Below are 20,214 nucleotides of genomic sequence, written 5' to 3'. Positions count from 1 at the left end.
TCTCTCAACACTCACTTTCTCTGTCTCATTTTCTCTGTCTCACTAAACACTGTCTCACTCTTAGGCTTTTCATTCACTCTCATTGTCTCTCTCTCTCTCACACACACACACACACACACACACACACACACACACACACACACACACACACACACACACACACAGTCTTCACTCACTCTCAACACTATCTTGCTTTCTGTTGGTTAAGAATTAACATAAATTTTAAGTCATCAGCTCCTTTATTTAGAACAATTTACATTTTTTGTGTTCTGCTCAAAACAAACTTTCAGTAAAAATGATTTTTTTGTTTTTTTAAACAACTTTCAACTTCACTTTCTGTTCTTTTTTTGTTAGAATGCCATGCTGCCATTTCTTTAACTTTTCAATATTAATTTGTAGTTTTCCAGCTCCTTTATTTAGACCATTTTGTTCCCAAAACAAAATTTTATTATTTTCTAGACCAAAAAACATGCAGGATAGAGTGGAATAAAAAAGGGATAGTTGAGAATACATGTTCAAAAGAAAAAAAATGTGTGACTTTTGCTCCTTTACAGCATGCTGCGGAAAACACTGAGGGAAATAAACTGATATAAAAGCATCCCTGGTTTCAGGATCTGCTAACTCTGCATCATAAAGTAGCATCAAGACACGGCAGCAGCTACCGTCTGTAACAGCCGTCATAGTTATTAATAAAGGTTAGCGTCAGTGTTTCAGACCCTGATGGCGAATCTTTAGTGCTAATGAACTTTCACTGCTCGTTAACAGGCCGTCTCGTTAGCGATGCTGCGCTAGTTTGTTTAAAAAAAAAACATGGCTTTGCTTCTAATCGCTTCATTACAGTGACGTTAACCAACATGTCAGTCCATGGAAATGACTTTGTGTTTGATATTTGTGTGTGTGTGTGTGTGTGTGTGTGTGTGTGTGTGTGTGTGTGTGTGTGTGTGTGTGTGTTTCACAGTCCATACTATTGTAATGACAGATAGTGATTGTTTTTTCTTTCTTTCTTGACCACAAGAGCGGCCGAATGCTGCGTTTAGCTAACACGAGCGAAAACAGGGCGGAAGGCTCGAGATAAACAAACAGCTTTAATAGCATCATGACAGACACTAAATAAACACAGTAAACCACCATTACACACACACACACACACACACAGCTTACAAATACACATTTTACTACATACACATTTTTAAAGATATAAATTAAAGTGTGTAAATGTTAACAGTGTGTTTCAGCTTCGTCCCAATAACAGAATCAGTACACACAAGGAGTAAGAAGTGGCAGAAATGTGTGTTCTGTATATTTACGTGTGTGTGTGTGTGTGTGTGTGTGTGTGTGTGTGTGTGTGTGTGTGTATACAGTAGAGTGGCTTTGATTATCCGCCGCACTGTGGCCTGCAGAAACAGCTGCAATCAGGCCTCCGATCTGCGAGTGTGTTACAAACACAAGCCAGTCATTTTCACCAAAACCGCAGAAATGGGACGAGGCCAGATTTACACAGCACGCAAACCAGCCGGGGTTTCTCTCTCTCTCTCTCTCTCTCTCTCTCTCTCTCTAATGATTCCCAAAATGAGACGGAATTCAGGCAACTCGAGACATGAGGCTGGGAGAGGGACTGAAGTCTCAGCACATGGGGAAAAAAAATGTGCACAGAAAAGAGATCTTCATAAACGCTGTGATGAAACTTTCTGAATATATATATTTAAAAAAAGCAGTACCATGTTCTTTATGAGAACCTGTACTGTTTCCACAGTAAAATCGAAACCACCATTATGGATTTTATCTAAAATGTTCTGTTACTTTCTGAAGTAAGATACGAAGCATTTATTAAAATATAAATGAAGTGTAAATCTCAGTAAACAGTACGACACTAACTTCCTACAACTTCATCAAGAAATCAGCAGGAGAAACAGTCGTGATTCTTCTCCAGAGTTCTGTTCTCATTTTTCTACAAATTCTTCCTTTCTTTTTCTTTCTTTCCTCATCATTGTCTTCTTATTTCTTTGTACTTCTTTCTTTCTTTCTTTCTTTCTTTCTTTCTTTCTTTCTTTCTTTCTTTCTTTCTTTCTTTCTTCATCGTCTTTTTTCTTCTTCTTAATTCAGAATATTCGAAACACTCTTAAATGTTCTTTGCTTGTTCAGTTGAGAGAACCATACAAGCAAGGTTTCAAATATTTCTACTAGAACCTTTTTTGGAAGCTAAGAACCCTTAATTATCTGCTCCACCTTTAAAGAACCTTGATGTCTGAAGGATGTAAATGATTGTGAAACTCCCAACAGGTTCGAGGTGGTAAGAAGAAAATACTGAGCAATAATTTGGAGTTTGAACTGTAGACTTTAATACAAAGGTTCCTAAGAGGTTCTTCTTGGAGCAGATTTCAGCTGGATGGAACTCTTTGATGAACTCTTTGAAGAACCTTTTATTTATTTTTTCTTCTTAATACAACAGTGTGTACTAGACACATGTACACACTTAACACATAAACTCTTAGCAAAAATAAAGGTTTCCTATCCCAGCTGACTACGGGTGAAAGGCGGGGTACACCCTGGACAAGTCGCCAGGTCATCACAGGGCTGACACATAGACACAGACAACCATTCACACTCACATTCACACCTACGCTCAATTTAGAGTCACCAGTTAACCTAACCTGCATGTCTTTGGACTGTGGGGGAAACCGGAGCACCCGGAGGAAACCCATGCGGACACGGGGAGAACATGCAAACTCCACACAGAAAGGCCCTCGCCGGCCACGGGGCTCGAACCCGGACCTTCTTGCTGTGAGGCGACAGCGCTAACCACTACACCACCGTGCCGCCCTACATTTGAAATATGTTTTGGAAATTAAATTTGATTCTAATAAGTAAAACAAACAATCACTTAGCTTGAAATATATACAGAAAGGAAGTGAAAGGTTCTCCTCCTGTACATGTGAACACACACACACACACACACACACACACACACACACACACACACACACACACTTTAATTCAGTGTGTGTCAGACATCATCGTCATGTCCCAGTGTCTCTGTGAGATGTTTAGCCACTAAAAGCTTTCAGAGGTGAGCTTGAGTTCACATGGTAGGGAACACACACACACACACACGATGAGGTTTTAGGTGTGTGTGATGCTTTAACATGGCTTATTTGTTTAAAGTCGCATTAATGAGGTAATCTTCAGTTGGTTATGTGAATAGCAATTGTATTTGTGTGTGTGTGTGTGTGTGTGTAGCAAAAGCGTGTTGTCATAGATGTGCATTTAATGTTTGATTGACAGTTAAATGGAACAACTCAACTGATAATATATTTGTATTAATGATGATGATGATGTAATGACTGAAATGATGATGATGGTGTGTGTGTGTGTGTGTGTGTGTGTGTGTGTGTGTGTGTGTGTGTGTGTTGCAGGCAATTCGCTGCACTCTGGTGAACTGCACCTGTGAGTGTTTCCAGCCGGGGAAGATTCACCTGCGCACCTGTGATCAGTGCAAACATGGATGGGTTGCTCACGGTCAGCCCTGTGTGTGTGTGTGTGTGTGTGTGTGTGTGCATGCAAGCGATTATGTCCTCTCAGTAAATAGAATTTATTATTATTATTATTATTATTATTATTATTATTATTACAGTACTTGGTGAAAAAATAAGTTTTCCAGTCAAAGTATTAAAAAAACAACAACAAATAGACATTTATTTTAGAGTAAAATTTGATTTGTTTGTTATTTTGTTTCTTTTGTTGCTTTCCTACTTCATATCCTTAACAACACAGATAATGTATGCAAAAACAATAATAATATTTTATATACATTTTTAATTATGTCCCTAAACATGGTGATACAAAATGCTTTACTTACAAAGTTAAAAAAATTAAGTGAAGCAAAAAACAAGCAAAAAATACTATATATACAGTATATATATAAATTCCAGAGTAAAAGGTTGGTTGGTTGTTTTTTTTTAATTACTTAGTTTCTTTATTTCATTAACTACAGCAAAAACAGGACCAAAACAGTGTGTGTGTGTGTGTGTGTGTGTGTGTGTGTGTGTGTGTGTGTGTGTGTGTGTTGCCATAGCTCTGGATAAGCTGAGTACGCAGCACCTGTACCACCCATCACAGGTGGAGATCGTTCAGTCCAATGTGGTGTTTGACATCAGCAGTCTGATGCTGTACGGAACGCACGCACTTCCTGTCCGCCTCAAGATCTTGCTGGATCGCCTGTTCAGTGTTCTCAAACAGGATGAAGTGCTGCACATCCTGCACGGCCTCGGCTGGACCCTCAGAGATTATGTCCGGGGCTACATACTGCAGGTACGTACACACACACACACACACACACACACACACACACACACACACACAGAAAACTCACATGCTGTAGTGAATGGGTATGTATACACATGTCTACAGGGCTTCATCATGGATTTTTGTCTTTTGCTGGCTGTTATCACTTCCAACATTGTAACATTTTAATGTTGCAACACGAACACTGTAAAGTTGCAACATTGTAATTCTAACACTGTAACATGGTAACAGTCAGGGCCGTAACTACCATTGAGGACACCGAGGTCATGTCCTCGGCATTTTTTCCCACGGTATTTTTTTTTTTTCACTCAGAAATGTGAAATTAATATATGATGAAAATCGTTCTGACTTTGATCGGGGGAAAATTCTAAATTCAGCTTGCATCCCCCTGTTCTCATTTGTTTGTCTAAAAATAAAGTCCACATAATCATTTTTAAACGAAGCTGAAATATCCGACATTGGAAACATTTCATATTCGGCAGCCTCGCGATAGTCAGCTAAGCACCGCGGGATACACAAGAGCTGAGAAGTGTTCTCATCAAGGTCCGACTCCGCAGCCAGGCAGTTTGTCAATTAGTCGTGGAATCTGAAAATTGACATAAGATGAAGAAGTCTACTCCACTAAAACAAACCAAACTCAGCTCTGGAAAGTCAACAAGTGAGAGAAAAAGAAAGAGGGAAGAAGGGGAGTTCATTTTGCCAGTCCGGAATGCTTATGATCATTAACAGTGCAATTTTAATTAGCATTTCAAGCAACAACAGTGGAAGCCACTTAGCGAGATAGGATTTTCGTTTTCCAGGCGGCACAAACTCTTTTATTCTCTCTCTCGATGTGATTTGGTGCGTTTCAGATCAGAAAAGGCTGGACAGTCGTGACCTGTTGTTTATGAAGTTATTGGGTGCTGACGAGACTTGAGCTATTTTGCTAACTTACCAGACTATAGGCTAACGGGAACACAAGACACTATTGTTTTGATCATTGGTTGTATTTTCGAACGGAAATGAAAACGGGTAGCAAACTTATGTTCACATTTTATTTACATGATGTACCACCTCTGACTGCTTTCTGTCAATCATGAAGAGCCCAGCCGCGTTCACAGCTCCTCCTCCAATCAGCAGCTGGAGATGAGCCTCCTCTCGGGAAGTCTTGTCCCGCCCCTCTTATTGACTCCCATCTCCAGTGAGGCTCAGTCTCCCAATGGAGCGTTTTAGTCGGTTTTGTCCAATAACCGTCTAGTATTTTGCTATTGAAAAGGGCAGATATTTTTAAAAAAGCAATTGAAGTCCATTCAGGCTCGGCTAGATTGTGTTGTCACTCTCACTCACTCACTCACTCACTCACTCACTCACTCACTCACTCACTCACTCACTCACTCACTCACTCACTCAAACTCTCACTCACTCACTCACTCACTCACTCACTCACTCACTCAAAATACTTTTGTGATCGTGCAGTTTTGAAATTGTTAAAATAAACATGTTCACCTACATGTTCATCTTGTTGGGCTTGTGATTTTGACTCGTTTCCAAAATGTATGAAAAGTCACCATATTAGGACATTTTTTTGGCAAATAAGATGTATCACAATGTTTGACCTCGGTATTTGAAAAATCCTGGTTACGGCCCTGGTAACAGTGTGCAGTTTTAGTGTTGTAACACTGTGAAGTTGCAACATTGTAACAGTGACAGCCATACATTGTAATGTTTTATCACTGTAAGTGTGTAATGATGTAACGTAACATTATAACAGTGTAATCCTGTAATGCCCCATTCTCACTCGCAGTGAAAACAGTACATTTTCTTTTATTATGCTGTAATGGTGTCCTGAGGGAATGGGAGCAAAACAGCAAAGTCGAAACGTTAATCTATCCCCTGTTGACCTGGTAACATTTCGGGAACTCTTTTGTTACGGCTCCAGTAGGAATCATAATCATCAGATTTATGTGTTGTGACGGCGGTGGCGTTGTTGTTGGTGATGTCAATGATGATGTAGTGATACGGTGACGGCACTCAGACTCAAAATGACAAGGACACATCAGCAGATACAGTGGGCGTGCCGTATCCACAGGGGATACGTTCTAAGGTCTAATGCGGCGAGCCAAAACCGCGGATAGGAGCAAGCCGTATATAACGCTTGCTTTTCGTGTACATGCGTAATACCTCTCATAGTTTCATTTATAACCTACACACAATCATCAACAACAGTGACTAATAGTAAAATAAAGCAGTTATAACAATATACTGTAATAAAAGTTATGGATGTGCTCTCTCTCTCTCTCTCTCTCTCTCTCTCTCTCTTTCTGATTCTGACATTTACAATTTATATGGTTAATATCAGGGTTGAGGCACGGAGATGGATGTGAGTATGGAAACCCTTTATTTACACAGAATAGTCAAAGCAACAAAAAACACCAGGCATGCAAACACAACAGTAGAAGTGAAGCACATGACGAGCATCAGCATGGAAAATAAAAACCAACACAAACTAATAGAAGCCGGGGTTTAAATAAGGTGACAAGCGAAAAAAAGAATGAAAGTAAGTGTGTAACATGGTGCATTGCTTCTGGGTGTGTAGTTTGAAGGGTCAAGCTTGTAGCTTGAGCAAGTCAGAAGATATAGTGGTTCCACTGTATAATAAAAAAAAGTGATAAACAGTTTTTGCTAGAACAATACAAATGTTCATCACTGTGAAACAGGAAGAGAACTCTCTCCACAGAGAAATGATGTAGCCTGACTTGTGCCATGTTGCTAACTAGCTGATGTCTCACAACATTGGACTCCTTAAAAACTTTTGAACAGCAAAGTATGAATAAATAAAAGTGGTGTTTCTACCTAAAGTTACAATCTTGAAAATTTAGAATTCTCAGTGGTTCTGCTAAATGTAGTTCAATCTGCAACAATATATTTCCAAGTCAGAACTTTTTATGGACGCTAGAAAAATGTTATTTTTCCAAGTAACCCTGAAAGAACCCTTGAAGAACCCTTTGTTCTAAGAGTGTATGTATTAACTGAGTAAGTAATCATATTACTGCTCATTATTTCCTTCTTAGAACCAAAAACCTAAGTTTAACATTTAGCTCTTGGAAAGCATTCTCAGCGTTCTCAAAGTGTTCCACTTGGATCCATTTCTGATGAGCATTTAATTGTTAGATATCTTGTACTTGGTAAAAAAGCTTGAGTAAATTAGCCGTCCTCTCCTCAGGTTCGCTGTAAGCATCAATACAGTTTTGTATGTAGAATGTTTCTTTCACAAGATGCATGTCTGTGATCACGTCGGATTTCTATAAAAGTGTATGTACTCTCATCCCCTCTAACCCACTCTCACCTCCTCTAACCCACTCTCACCTCCTCTAACCCACTCTCATCCCCTCTAACCCACTCTCACCTCCTCTAACCCACTCTCACCTCCTCTAACCCACTCTCATCCCCTCTAACCCACTCTCATCCCCTCTAACCCACTCTCACCTCCTCTAACCCACTCTCACCTCCTCTAACCCACTCTCATCCCCTCTAACCCACTCTCACCTCCTCTAACCCACTCTCACCTCCTCTAACCCACTCCCATCCCCTCTAACCCACTCTCACCTCCTCTAACCCACTCTCATCCCCTCTAACCCACTCTCACCTCCTCTAACCCACTCTCATCCCCTCTAACCCACTCTCATCCCCTCTAACCCACTCTCACCTCCTCTAACCCACTCTCACCTCCTCTAACCCACTCTCATCCCCTCTAACCCACTCTCACCTCCTCTAACCCACTCTCACCTCCTCTAACCCACTCTCATCCCCTCTAACCCACTCTCACCTCCTCTAACCCACTCTCACCTCCTCTAACCCACTCTCATCCCCTCTAACCCACTCTCACCTCCTCTAACCCACTCTCATCCCCTCTAACCCACTCTCACCTCCTCTAACCCACTCTCATCCCCTCTAACCCACTCTCATCCCCTCTAACCCACTCTCACCTCCTCTAACCCACTCTCACCTCCTCTAACCCACTCTCATCCCCTCTAACCCACTCTCACCTCCTCTAACCCACTCTCATCCCCTCTAACCCACTCTCACCTCCTCTAATTCCCTCTCACCTCTAACCCACTCAAACCCCCTCTAATTCCCTCTCACCTCTAACCCACTCAAACCCCCTCTAATTCCCTCTCACCTCTAGCTCTCTCTCACCTCCTCTAATTCCCTCTCACCTCTAGCTCACTCTCACCTCATCTAACCCACTCTCATCCCCTCTAACCCACTCTCACCTCCTCTAATTCCCTCTCACCTCTAACCCACTCTCACCTCATCTAACCCACTCTCATCCCCTCTAACCCACTCTCACCTCCTCTAATTCCCTCTCACCTCTAACCCACTCTCACCCCCTCTAATTCCCTCTCACCTCTAGCTCTCTCTCACCTCCTCTAATTCCCTCTCACCTCTAGCCCACTCTCACCCCCTCTAATTCCCTCTCACCTCTAGCCCACTCTCACCCCCTCTAATTCCCTCTCACCTCTAGCTCACTCTCACCTCCTCTAACCCACTTTCATCCCCTCTAACCCACTCTCACCTCCTCTAATTCCCTCTCACCTCTAGCTCACTCTCACCCCCTCTAATTCCCTCTCACCTCTAGCTCACTCTCACCTCCTCTCACTCACACTCATCCCCTCTAACCCACTCTCATCCCCTCTAACCCACTCTCACCTCCTCTAACCCACTCTCATCCCCTCTAGCTCACTCTCACCTCCTCTAACCCACTCTCATCCCCTCTAACCCAGTCTCACCTCCTCTAACCCACTCTCACCTCCTCTAACCCACTCTCATCCCCTCTAACCCAGTCTCACCTCCTCTAACCCACTCTCACCTCCTCTAACCCACTCTTATCCCCTCTAACCCACTCTCACCTCCTCTAACCCACTCTCATCCCCTCTAACCCACTCTCATCCCCTCTAACCCACTCTCATCCCCTCTAACCCACTCTCACCTCCTCTAACCCACTCTCATCCCCTCTAACCCAGTCTCACCTCCTCTAACCCACTCTCACCTCCTCTAACCCACTCTCATCCCCTCTAACCCACTCTCACCTCCTCTAACCCACTCTCATCCCCTCTAACCCACTCTCATCCCCTCTAACCCACTCTCACCTCCTCTAACCCACTCTCATCCCCTCTAACCCAGTCTCACCTCCTCTAACCCACTCTCACCTCCTCTAACCCACTCTCATCCCCTCTAACCCACTCTCACCTCCTCTAACCCACTCTCATCCCCTCTAACCCACTCTCACCTCCTCTAACCCACTCTCATCCCCTCTAGCTCACTCTCACCCCCTCTAATTCCCTCTCACCTTTAACCCACTCTCACCTCCTCTCACTCACACTCACCTCTCACTCACTTTCATTCCCTCTAACTTACTCTCACCCCCTCTAACTTCCTCTCTCTCCCAACTCACTCTGATCCCATCTAACTCACTCTCACCCCTGCTAACCCACTCTCACCTCCTCTCATTCACTGTCACACCTTCTCAGTCACTCTCACCTCCTCTAACTCACTTTCATCCCCTCTAACTCACTCTCACCCCCCTCTAACTCACTCTCACCCTGTCTCACTCACTTTCATCCCATCTAACTCACTCTCACCCTGTCTCACTCCCTCTCACCCCCTCTAACTCACTTTCATCCCCTCTAACTCACTCTCACCCTGTCTCACTCCCTCTCACCCCCTCTAACTCACTCTCACCCTGTCTCACTCCCTCTCACCCCCTCTAACTCACTTTCATCCCCTCTAACTCACTCTCACCCTGTCTCACTCCCTCTCACCCCCTCTAACTCACTGTCATCCCCTCTAACTCACTTTCATGCCCTCTAACTCACCCTCACCCTGTCTCACTCCCTCTCACCCCCTCTAACTCACTCTCACCCTGTCTCACTCCGTCTCACCCCCTCTAACCCACTCTCACCCTGTCTCACTCACTCCCACCCCCTCTAACTCACTCTCACCCTGTCTCACTCCCTCTCACCCCCTCTAACTCACTCTCACCCTGCTCTAACCACTCTCACCCTCCCTCTACCCCCTCTAACTCACACTCACCCTCTCTCACTCCTTCCTCACACTCACTCCTCACCCTCACTCTCACCCTGCTCACTCCCTCACACCTCACCCTCTAACTCACCCCACCCTCCTCTCACTCCCCTCCACCCCCTCTCCACCCCCTCCCACCCCCCTCACCCCCCCCCACCCCCCCCCCACCCACTCCACCCCCCCACCCCCCCACCCCCCTAACTCACCTCCACCCTGTCTCACTCCCCCCCCCACCCCCCCTACACCACTCTCACCCTGCTCACCCCCTCTCACCCCACCTCCACCCCTCACTCACCTCTCACCCCTCTCACTCCACTCTCACCCCCTCATAACTCACTCTCACCCCTGTCTCACTCCTTCATTCACACCACTCTCATGTCATCTAGTCCCTCTCACCCCCTCTCACTCTCTATCTCAACTCCTCTCTCAACCCATCCCTCACACACTCTCACTGCAACCACCACCTACACTCTGCCCACACTCCCCTCACTCACTCTAACACTCCCCTCACCTCGCCCTCACTGCAACAACTTCTCTCCACTCCACACTCACCCCCCACTATCAACATAAAATCAACCACTCACTTCTCACTCTCTCTCACTCTCCTCTCTCACAATCTCGTTCTCTCTCTCTCTCTTCTATCTCTCTCTCTCTCTCTCTCTCTCTCCTCTCTCATACTCTCAATCCCTTGCAACCAAAACCGAAGTGGTTCCTGAACAAATTAGTTAAGAGTGGGAGTAACATGTGCTTGCGGTTAGCGGTTAGATGTGTGTGTGTGTGGTGCTGTGTGTGTGTGTGGATTTGTTTCCGAGGGCCGTGTATAAGTGGAACATCATGCTCGGCCGGCCGTTTTTGAGGAAAACAAGACGGTTTTCTGAGGCTTCTGTGAAACCCTCTGGTGTGTGTGTGTGTGTGTGTGTGTGTGTTGTGTGTGTGTGTGTGTGTGTGTGTGTGTGTGTGTGTGTGTGTTCCTAAATTTGTCCTGAAGTGTTTTTTATTCTTCTTATACCACAACAATTTACACACACAAAATTACACACACACACACACACACACACACACACACTAGCTGTAGTGCATTCTCTCTCTCTCTCTCTCTCTCTCTCTCTCTCTCTCTCTCTCTCTCTCATTCGCCCCTCATTTCACAGGTAGCACTCCTGTCACCATCAATAAGCTATGGCTGCTTTTTCTCCCAGAAATCATTTCAGCTACCCGTCTCTCTCTCTCTCTCTCTCTCTCTCTCTCTCTCTCACACACACACACACACACACACACACACACACACACACACAGAGTGTGAATGTGATTCATGTCTGATCTTCACACTGAGGACAGGAACATCACATTCACTTTGATAATTCTTTCTTGTCTTTTTATTTTTCTTTCTCTCTGTGGTCTTCCTTTACCCCTGTCTCTCTCTCTCTCTCTCTCTCTCTCTCTCTCTCTCTCTCTCTCTCTCTTTCTCTCAGAGGCTTAAAACTGATTTTATGCCGACTGTTTAACACCATGTTATTAGCTTCCTGGATAGGTTAATGTAATGTACTGTGTGTGTGTGTGTGTGTGTGTGTGTGTGTGTGTGTGTGTGTGTGTGTGTGTGTGTTTAACCTCATATGGTTTTACTTTTGACTCTATATGTTTACATTTTACACTTTATACTTTACACTCTGCACTTTACAGGTTTATTCCTGTTTGCGCTTGTTGGTACGCTGCAGCCACACTTCATTAAGATGTAATGAGCAAACAGGAAGAAAAACTTCGACTTTTTCAGGCTTTTATTTTCATGATTGTGATTTTTTTTTTAAATACAGACTAAACTGACAAATTAGTATGAAATATTGGGTGGACACACACACACACACACACACACACACACACACACACACACACACACAGACACAAGGTGTATGTGTTTGAGTGGGACATGCAGTTGATTCACCCATCAGTGTGTAAATGAGCTAAAAGCATAAAGATCAGAGAATCATAAAGAACATCAATAGTCATTCCGATACATACGCTAATGCTTTCTGTCCATTCCTTTATAAGAATGACCTTCACCCTCTGCACCCTCCCACACACACATTCCTTTTTCCTTCACCTGCCTCTGAATATTTTTAAACAAATCCTTTCATCTCCTCCTCCTGTCCCTTGTCCCTTCTCTTTCTGCTGTCCGTTCTACCATCTCATCCCGTCTCCTCCTCCTGTCCCTGTCCTGCATCTGTAACCTATAAGCTGGAACGGATAGCAATGGGGTCCAGATGCTGCTATTTCTCTACAGTCTCTGCATACACATGGAATTCTCATCAGCCTCTCTCTCTCTCTCTCTCTCTCTCTCTCTCTCTCTCTCTCTTTGTCTCCCTCTGCTTGGTTCTCTATCTGTCTCTCTGTCTAATCCCTCTCTGTCTCTTTCTGTCTACCTTCCTATCTATCTATCTATCTATCTATCTATCTATCTATCTATCTATCTATCTATCTATCTATCTATCTATCTATCTATCTATCTATCTATCTATCTGTATATATAAGTATATACGATTCTGTATGTCTGTCTCAGCCTCTTTGTCTCTCAATCCATCTGGCTGGCTGTCCCTCTGTCAGTTCTCTCTCTCTCTCTCTCTCTCTCTCTCTCTCTCTCTCTCTCTCACACACACACACTCTCCTCCACATGTGGAACTGGCTCGGGTTGAGCGACAATCTCAGTAATGTTCATGTCCTTGTAGAACATTTTGCTTCCTCTTGCTTTTTTTTCCTCTTTGCGGTTTCTCCCTGACTTCAGCGACTGTTCCAGCAGAACCAGATGGAACCGCTAAGCCAACACCCCTCCCTCCCTCCCTGTCTGTCTGTCTGTCTGTCTGTCTGTCTGTCTGTCTCTTGCTCTCGCTCTCTCTCCCTGTGACAGTTCGGTTGGTTCGCCTGTACAATGGGCCCATTTTTACTCAAACAGCGCTGACATCTGGCCGCAGTGTGTCGCCCAGTACATCTGGCCTTGCGCGAAGGAATGTGTGTGTGTGTGTGTGTGTGTGTCTGTGTGTGTGTGTGTAAGGAGACTCTATAGGGGGCACAACATGCTCCCTTCCTGATTCACTTACTCCAGGATGTCCTCTGGCGTCGGAGCCCTAATTCACTTAACCCTTCTGTTCAATTTATGGGTCAAAATGACCTGATTTCCATTTTTACTGAAAGTGAAATTTTGCCCTGCTGAATTTCTCTCACAGGCACGAGCATGATCAACACTTAAAATAATATTTACATTGTAGGGCTGATGTTCATTGCCAGTTTGAGCTGCTGTGGCTTTGTAGCGTATCTTCAGTAGGGACCCCACTACCCAGAGGACAAACACACTTCCTGTCTCAGTTGCTCTCATGTGCATTACCGTGCCCACTTTATTTCACTGAACACATCACCTTTAATGACCGATGGTCTGATGAGTGTGATGTAGCCCTTAACATTCAACTGTTCTGTTCATTGTACAGAAAATTGAGTAAAATATTTGGAAAGAAAATAAATCCAGGAACTCATCTGCTTCTCCCAATGATAGCTAGATCACGGAATGATCATGGTTAACTTCCTTCAGCAAACAGGAAACCCATTCTTTAATGATTACAATTTATTATTCAGTTAATTAAAATGGAATAAAATCTCAGTTGTCCCTTTCCAGGGGAACCATTATGTAGAGCCCTGCAGCAGAACGTTCCTCCATCAGAAAGGGTTCTGAGTTATTTTTTGAAAATGAAGAACCCTTAACACTACAAATAACCCATTTACTCAGAGCGTAAGAATTTTTTTCATGATTTGTAACTGAATTGTCACCAACATGAGGAATTTACACACACACACACACACACACACACACACACACACACACACACACACACACACACATTTTCAGTTAGCTGTTAGTTGTTAAGAGATGAAGACAAAGAAGTGTGTGTTGTACATTGTACATGTGAGATTAACAATGGCTGTGCATTGGAGTTGAATAACAGATTAGGGACAGGATGCTATAGTACACACCCCCACACACACACCCACACATGTCCCTCTCTCTCTCGCTCTCTGATTGCAAACACTCCTCCATCAGACCCAAAGGTCACTTTAGTCTCAGGGAAACTTCCATTTTTGGTATTCCAACTCCGATTTTTTGGAAGTGATCCTCCAGAGAAAATGTTCTTGCATTCATCCATCCCTCCATCCATCCCTTCATTCCCTTCATCCCTCTGTCTATCCATCCATCCATTTATCCATCTGCTCTATCTCCTCTCTCTCTCTCTCTCTCTCTCTCTCTCTCTCTCTCTCTCTCTCTCTTTCTCACTCTCTTTTTCTTGTCCTCCTCCTCCTTGTCCTAACCTGGTTCGTGTTATCGCAGGTTAATGCGTCATCCTCGAGGTGAAATTCCTGCGTTCATATGGTTATGATTTCAAGAACGTCAGGCTGGATTTTTTTTTGTTTGAAGGTATGTGGTTTGCTCAGGGCCAGACGAGCCCGCTTTAGACACATCAAAGAGCCGGCGCAGTGAATCAAGGTGATCCCAACATCATACACACACACACACACACACACACACACACACACACACACACACATGGCACAACATGGCCAGCTGCACTCTTCCCACCACGCCTGGTTCCTTCATCGTTCCTCCACCTTTTTTCATCACCGTTTCACACATTTCACCCATTTTTATGCAAACTGTGAGATTTAAATCTGAAAAGATCCTTAAATTACTTTTATGGATTACGTGAACAGATAAAAGTCAGTCAGAATCCATGCTAATGTGTCTAAATTCATTCATGTGTCAGTGCATTCATAAGAAGATTCCACAAAAAAAAGAATAAACAATTCACACTTTTCTCTCTGGATTTTCTGACAATGTTGCACTGCAGTGTTGTTTCTCAAAATGGCAGGAAACCGTGTGAGTTGTGTTAGTACTTGCTGCTAAGTGTTATTACACTGTAATTTTAGCTGAATTTTAGCAGCATTTTATTACAACCCCAATTCCATAAATATGGGACTGTGTAAAACTTAAATAAAAACAAACAAACAAACAAACAATGTGGTGATTTGTAAATCATGGAAACTATATTTCATTGAAAATAGTACAAAGACAACATATCAAATGTTGAAACTGAGACATTTTATTGTTTTTTTTTAAATATTTGCTTATTTTGAATTTGATATCAACAACACATTTCAAAAAAGTTGGGACAGGGGCGTGTTTACCACTGTGTTGCATCACCTCTACTTTTAACAACACTCTGTAAATGTTTGAGAACTGAGGAGACCAACTGCTGTAATTTTGAAAGAGAAATGTTGTCCCATTCTTGTCTGATATACAATTTTAGTTGATCAATAATTCAGGGTCTCTTTTGTTGTATTTTGCGCTTCATAATACACCAAATGTTCTCAATGGGAGACAGGTCTGGACTGCAGCAGGCCAGTTTAGCACCCGGACTCTTTTACTATGAAGCCATGCAGTTTAATATGTGCAGAAAGTGGTTTGGCGTTGTCTTGCTTAAAGAATAAAGGCCTTCCCTGAAAAAGATTTAGTCTGGATGGCAGCATATTGCTCTGAAACGTGTTTATATCATTCAGCATTAATGACGCCTTCCCAGATGTACAAGCTCCCCATGTCATGCGCACTAATGCCCCCTCATACCATCACAGACGCTGAATGCTTTTGAGCTGTGCACTGATAACACGCCAGCTGGTCCCTCTCCTCTTTAGCCTGGAGGACGTGGGGTCCATGATTTCTAAAAAGAATTTCTACTTTTGATTTGTCAGACCTCGGGACAGTTTTCCACTTCGCCTCAGTCCATCGTAAAAGAGCTCGGCCCAGAGAAGGGGGCGGGGTTTCTGGATATTGTTTATACCTGGTTTTAACTTGCATTTGTGGATGCAGTAATGAAGTGTTTTCACAGACGATGGTTTTCTGAAGTGTTCCTGAGCCCATACAGTGATTTCCACTACAGACACGTGTCTGCTTTTAATGCAGTGTCTCCTGAGGGCCTGAAGATCACAGGCATCCAATGTCAGTTTTCAGCCTTGTCTCTCGCATACAGAGATTTCTCCAGATTCTCTGAATCTTTTAATGATATTATGGACCATAGATGATGTGATCCACAAATTCTTTGCAGATTTACATTGAGGAATGTTATTCTTAAATTGTTGCACTGTTTGCCCATGCAGTCTTTCACAGAGCGGTGAACCCCGCCCCATCTTTACTTCTGAGAGACTCCGCCTCTCTGGGATGCTCTTTTTATACCCAATCATCTTACTGACCTGTTGACAATTAACCAAATGAGTTTTTTTAGCATTACACAACTTTTTTTCAGTTTTTTGTTGCCTCTGTCCCAACTTTTTTGAAACATGCTGGTGACATCAAATTTAAAATGAGCATATATTTTTCAAAAAACAGTAAAATTTATCAGTTTCAACATTTGATATGTTGTTTTTGAACTATTTGCAGTTAAATATAGGGTTTCCATGATTTGCAAATTGTCATAGTCTGTTTCTTATTTACATTTTATACAGTGTCCCAGATTAATGGAATTGGGGTTGTAGTAAGTTGCCAACATATCTGAGGTAAATGTTAATGTTCTGGACAATTCTGTATCATTTCCATGGTTACTGTGTCTTTACATTGTTTGTTTAAAGGTGTCATTCCACGACAAACCGTTTAATACTGGCTCTTTTTGAAATACCATAGGTCACTCCGAGTTGCATGTGCATGCTGCACGTGAAAATGTTCTTCTACCCCCGTTCCCTGTATCAGCCTATGAAAGAAAATAGACGGAAAAATGAGCGAATCAGAAAAAGCCCTACGAACTTACGTCACTTCGAAAATTAGTAGTCATGGCCTCGCCCATAACCCACTGGAGGGAGCGTCTCAGTGCTGTTAGCCAATCAGAAGCGATATGTTTACATGTCATGAATATTAATGAGTAAGAGCTGAAATCCTGTCGTTCTCTCCCCACCCACTCCTCCACCAAACTAGAACAGCCTGAAACAGGAGAACCACAGCATTTTTTTCACCAAAACCGGCTCACAGGGCGTTCATTCACACTAGAGACCACCGCACAATTAATGAAAAAACGATGCAATGACACCTTTAAAAGGCTGAATGGCTCAGTGGCTTGCTAAAGTGTTAGCTCTGTGTTAGCATATTCCCAACACCTAACACATGAATTTGCAACTGAACATACTTATTGTTCTTTTCTTTCTTTCTTTCTTTCTTTCTTTCTTTCTTTCTTTCTTTCTTTCTTTCTTTCTTTCTTTCTTTCTTTCTTATTGTGGATATAACTTTCATCACTTTATTATTATTATTATTATTATTATTATTATTATTATTATTATTATTATGTTATGTATTGTTGAAACCACTACTGTAATGTTCCCTAGACACTTTGATGGCTGAAGCTGTCAGAGTGGCCATGCCACTGTAGTGATATGCCAAAATGGATGGATGGATGTATTGTTCACACACACACACACACACACACACACACACACACACACACACACACACGTATAAACTGAGAAACAGTGTGTGTTCTCACAGAACTCTGTGCTGTAACTGAACAATCCCCCACTGTGTGGTTTTGTATGTGAACTGGTCCGTATGTAATAATGATTCAGATTGAGTCTGATTGCGTCTGATCTTTTGGCTCTGGACAGGTGCAGTTTATTCACTGCTATTTCCCATTATAGAGTGTGTCAATGTTTTCCAAATGAATGTTTGTGGTTATCTGAAACGGTGTGGGATATGGAGCCATACCATATATAAGATTTTATTTTACTGTCAAAAATGTAAAACACAAACACATGTAAAGTCCAAGAGCTGAAAGAGTTAAAGCTTTATAAACAGATCAACCATGAATTACTCCAAACTGTTTAGTTTCTATCCTAATACACACACTTCATATTTGTGTGTGTGTGTGTGTGTTTGCCAGATCCACACTCGGTCTCCTCCCAAATCCTCCACTCAGGCTTCAAACAGTCTTGAGCTGGGGCTGAAGGTTACAACCAGGTTACAACATACGAAGGAATTTGGGAGTAAATCCACTTATATTAGATTTGGAATGGACCACTTTCTTCTGTGGGTCGCACGCTGAGAGAGAGAGAGAGAGAGAGAGAGACAGACAGACAGACTGACAGAAGGAGTAAAAAGGCTATAAAAACAGAGAGGATCTGTGGACTTGTAAAACACACACTGCGTGTGTTATTTATTTATTTATTTATTTATTTATTTATTTTGCTTGTTAGAACAGTCTACGTGTTTCAACATCCCTCTCCCTAAGTGTGTGTGTGTGTGTGTGTGTGTGTGTGTGCATAATTGTGTGTGTGTGTGCGTGCGTGCATGCGTGCATAATTGTGTGTGTGTGTGCGCTGTGCTTTAAATGGTTTAAATATAAATTATTTGTATAAATCATATGTGCATGGACACTAATGCCTTAAAGAAAGAAACAAAGAAAAGAAAGTGTGTAATTATAACTACCGTGTGATCATAATAATTGTGTTTTGCCTCTAACGTGTGTGAGTTTGAATCAGAGCTGCTAATTGATTAGCTACTGTAATGGCCCTTGTGATATCATCAGTTACATTACATTACAGGCATTTAGCAGACGCTCTTATCCAGAACAACATACAACAGGATCCTGACATACCCACAGCAACGGGCAGCCCGGGGAGCAGGTGGGGTTAGGTACCTTGCTCAAGGGCACTTCAGCCATTCCTGCTGGTTCAGGGAACTGAACCAGCGACCTTCTCTAACCTGCTTCTGTAACCTTTAGGCCATGGCTTCCCTCCCACAGTTGTCTGTGAATTTAAATTTTCCAATATTGTGTCACTTCACATTGTATGAAGTTTATAAAACCCACAGAACTGAAATTCCCTGCAGAACCCTCTACTGGGAACTTTTCAAACCCCCCCCCCCCCCCCCCCCCCCAATACACACACACACACACACACACACACACACAATGACAGCAGTAGGTCAGTGTTAAGAAGCATCTCCTGAATGAACTTCCTTATCATCCATCTCAGATCTGTCATTAATGATCATCGATACAGTTTAAAACATTACAGCACAGACTCTGTGTGTGTGTGTGTGTGTGTGTGTGTGTGTGTGTGTCCTTATCCTCGTGTCTCTGAATTTGATATGAGCTGCTCTCAGACTTGCTAATGTGTTTGTGGCTTAGCGCAGGTTACACTCTGATCAACAGTGGCTCATCGATCAGGATTGTGTCATATATTCTACAGAAAAACATCCGCTAAAACATCACACACACACACACACACACACACACACACACACACACACACACACACACACACACACAAAATATGATAGTATTTTTACTCCTCCACTGACCCTTATACCCCCATCATAGGTTTCCATTTATTAAAATATTATCTAGAACAGCATCTCTGCTCTCACTTCCTGTTTCCTGCTGCCTTTTTACTTCCTCATTTGCAATGTATTTTGGCTCTAATACAAATTACACATTATACACTTCACTCGTACACTGTACACTATACCACTGCACTGTAATCCATACTCTATACAAGAAAGTCTTGTTATACAGTACCATCTTACACTATACTTATATAGTATACACTGTACTCTTACATTACTAGTACCTGTGTGTTTCTGTTGTGGCGATACTTTGATTTGATACACTATACCCTCCTTACACTGTACAGCATACTCTCCTCACATTATACTCTTACACTGTACAGCATACTCTCCTTACATTATACTCTTACACTGTACAGCATACTCTCCTCACATTATACTCTTACACTGTACATCATACTCTCCTTAAATTATACTCTTACACTGTACAGCATACT

At 42.7% G+C, this 20,214-nt stretch overlaps 1 protein-coding gene across 13 annotated transcripts in view; it reads left to right on the top strand.

Annotated features, from left to right (window-relative positions):
- The window catches only part of bnc2 (basonuclin zinc finger protein 2), a 319,299-nt gene that overhangs the window by 241,523 nt on the left and 57,562 nt on the right, over window positions 1-20,214 (top strand). For all 13 annotated transcript variants that reach the window (XR_009655096.1, XM_060926625.1, XM_060926620.1 and 10 more), the window contains 2 exons: window positions 3,414-3,516; window positions 4,073-4,308. Coding sequence is in view for 12 of the 13 variants with exons in the window: in XM_060926625.1 (XP_060782608.1) it covers window positions 3,414-3,516; window positions 4,073-4,308 (339 nt within the window). In the remaining variant the exon portion in view is untranslated. The remainder of the gene's footprint in view (window positions 1-3,413; window positions 3,517-4,072; window positions 4,309-20,214) is intronic.

The sequence above is a fragment of the Neoarius graeffei genome, chromosome 7 (genome assembly GCF_027579695.1).
Source record: "Neoarius graeffei isolate fNeoGra1 chromosome 7, fNeoGra1.pri, whole genome shotgun sequence".
Taxonomy (NCBI): Eukaryota; Metazoa; Chordata; class Actinopteri; order Siluriformes; family Ariidae; genus Neoarius; species Neoarius graeffei.
Note: the sequence above shows the minus strand (reverse complement) of the source record. Positions and strands in the feature narration are given on the sequence as shown.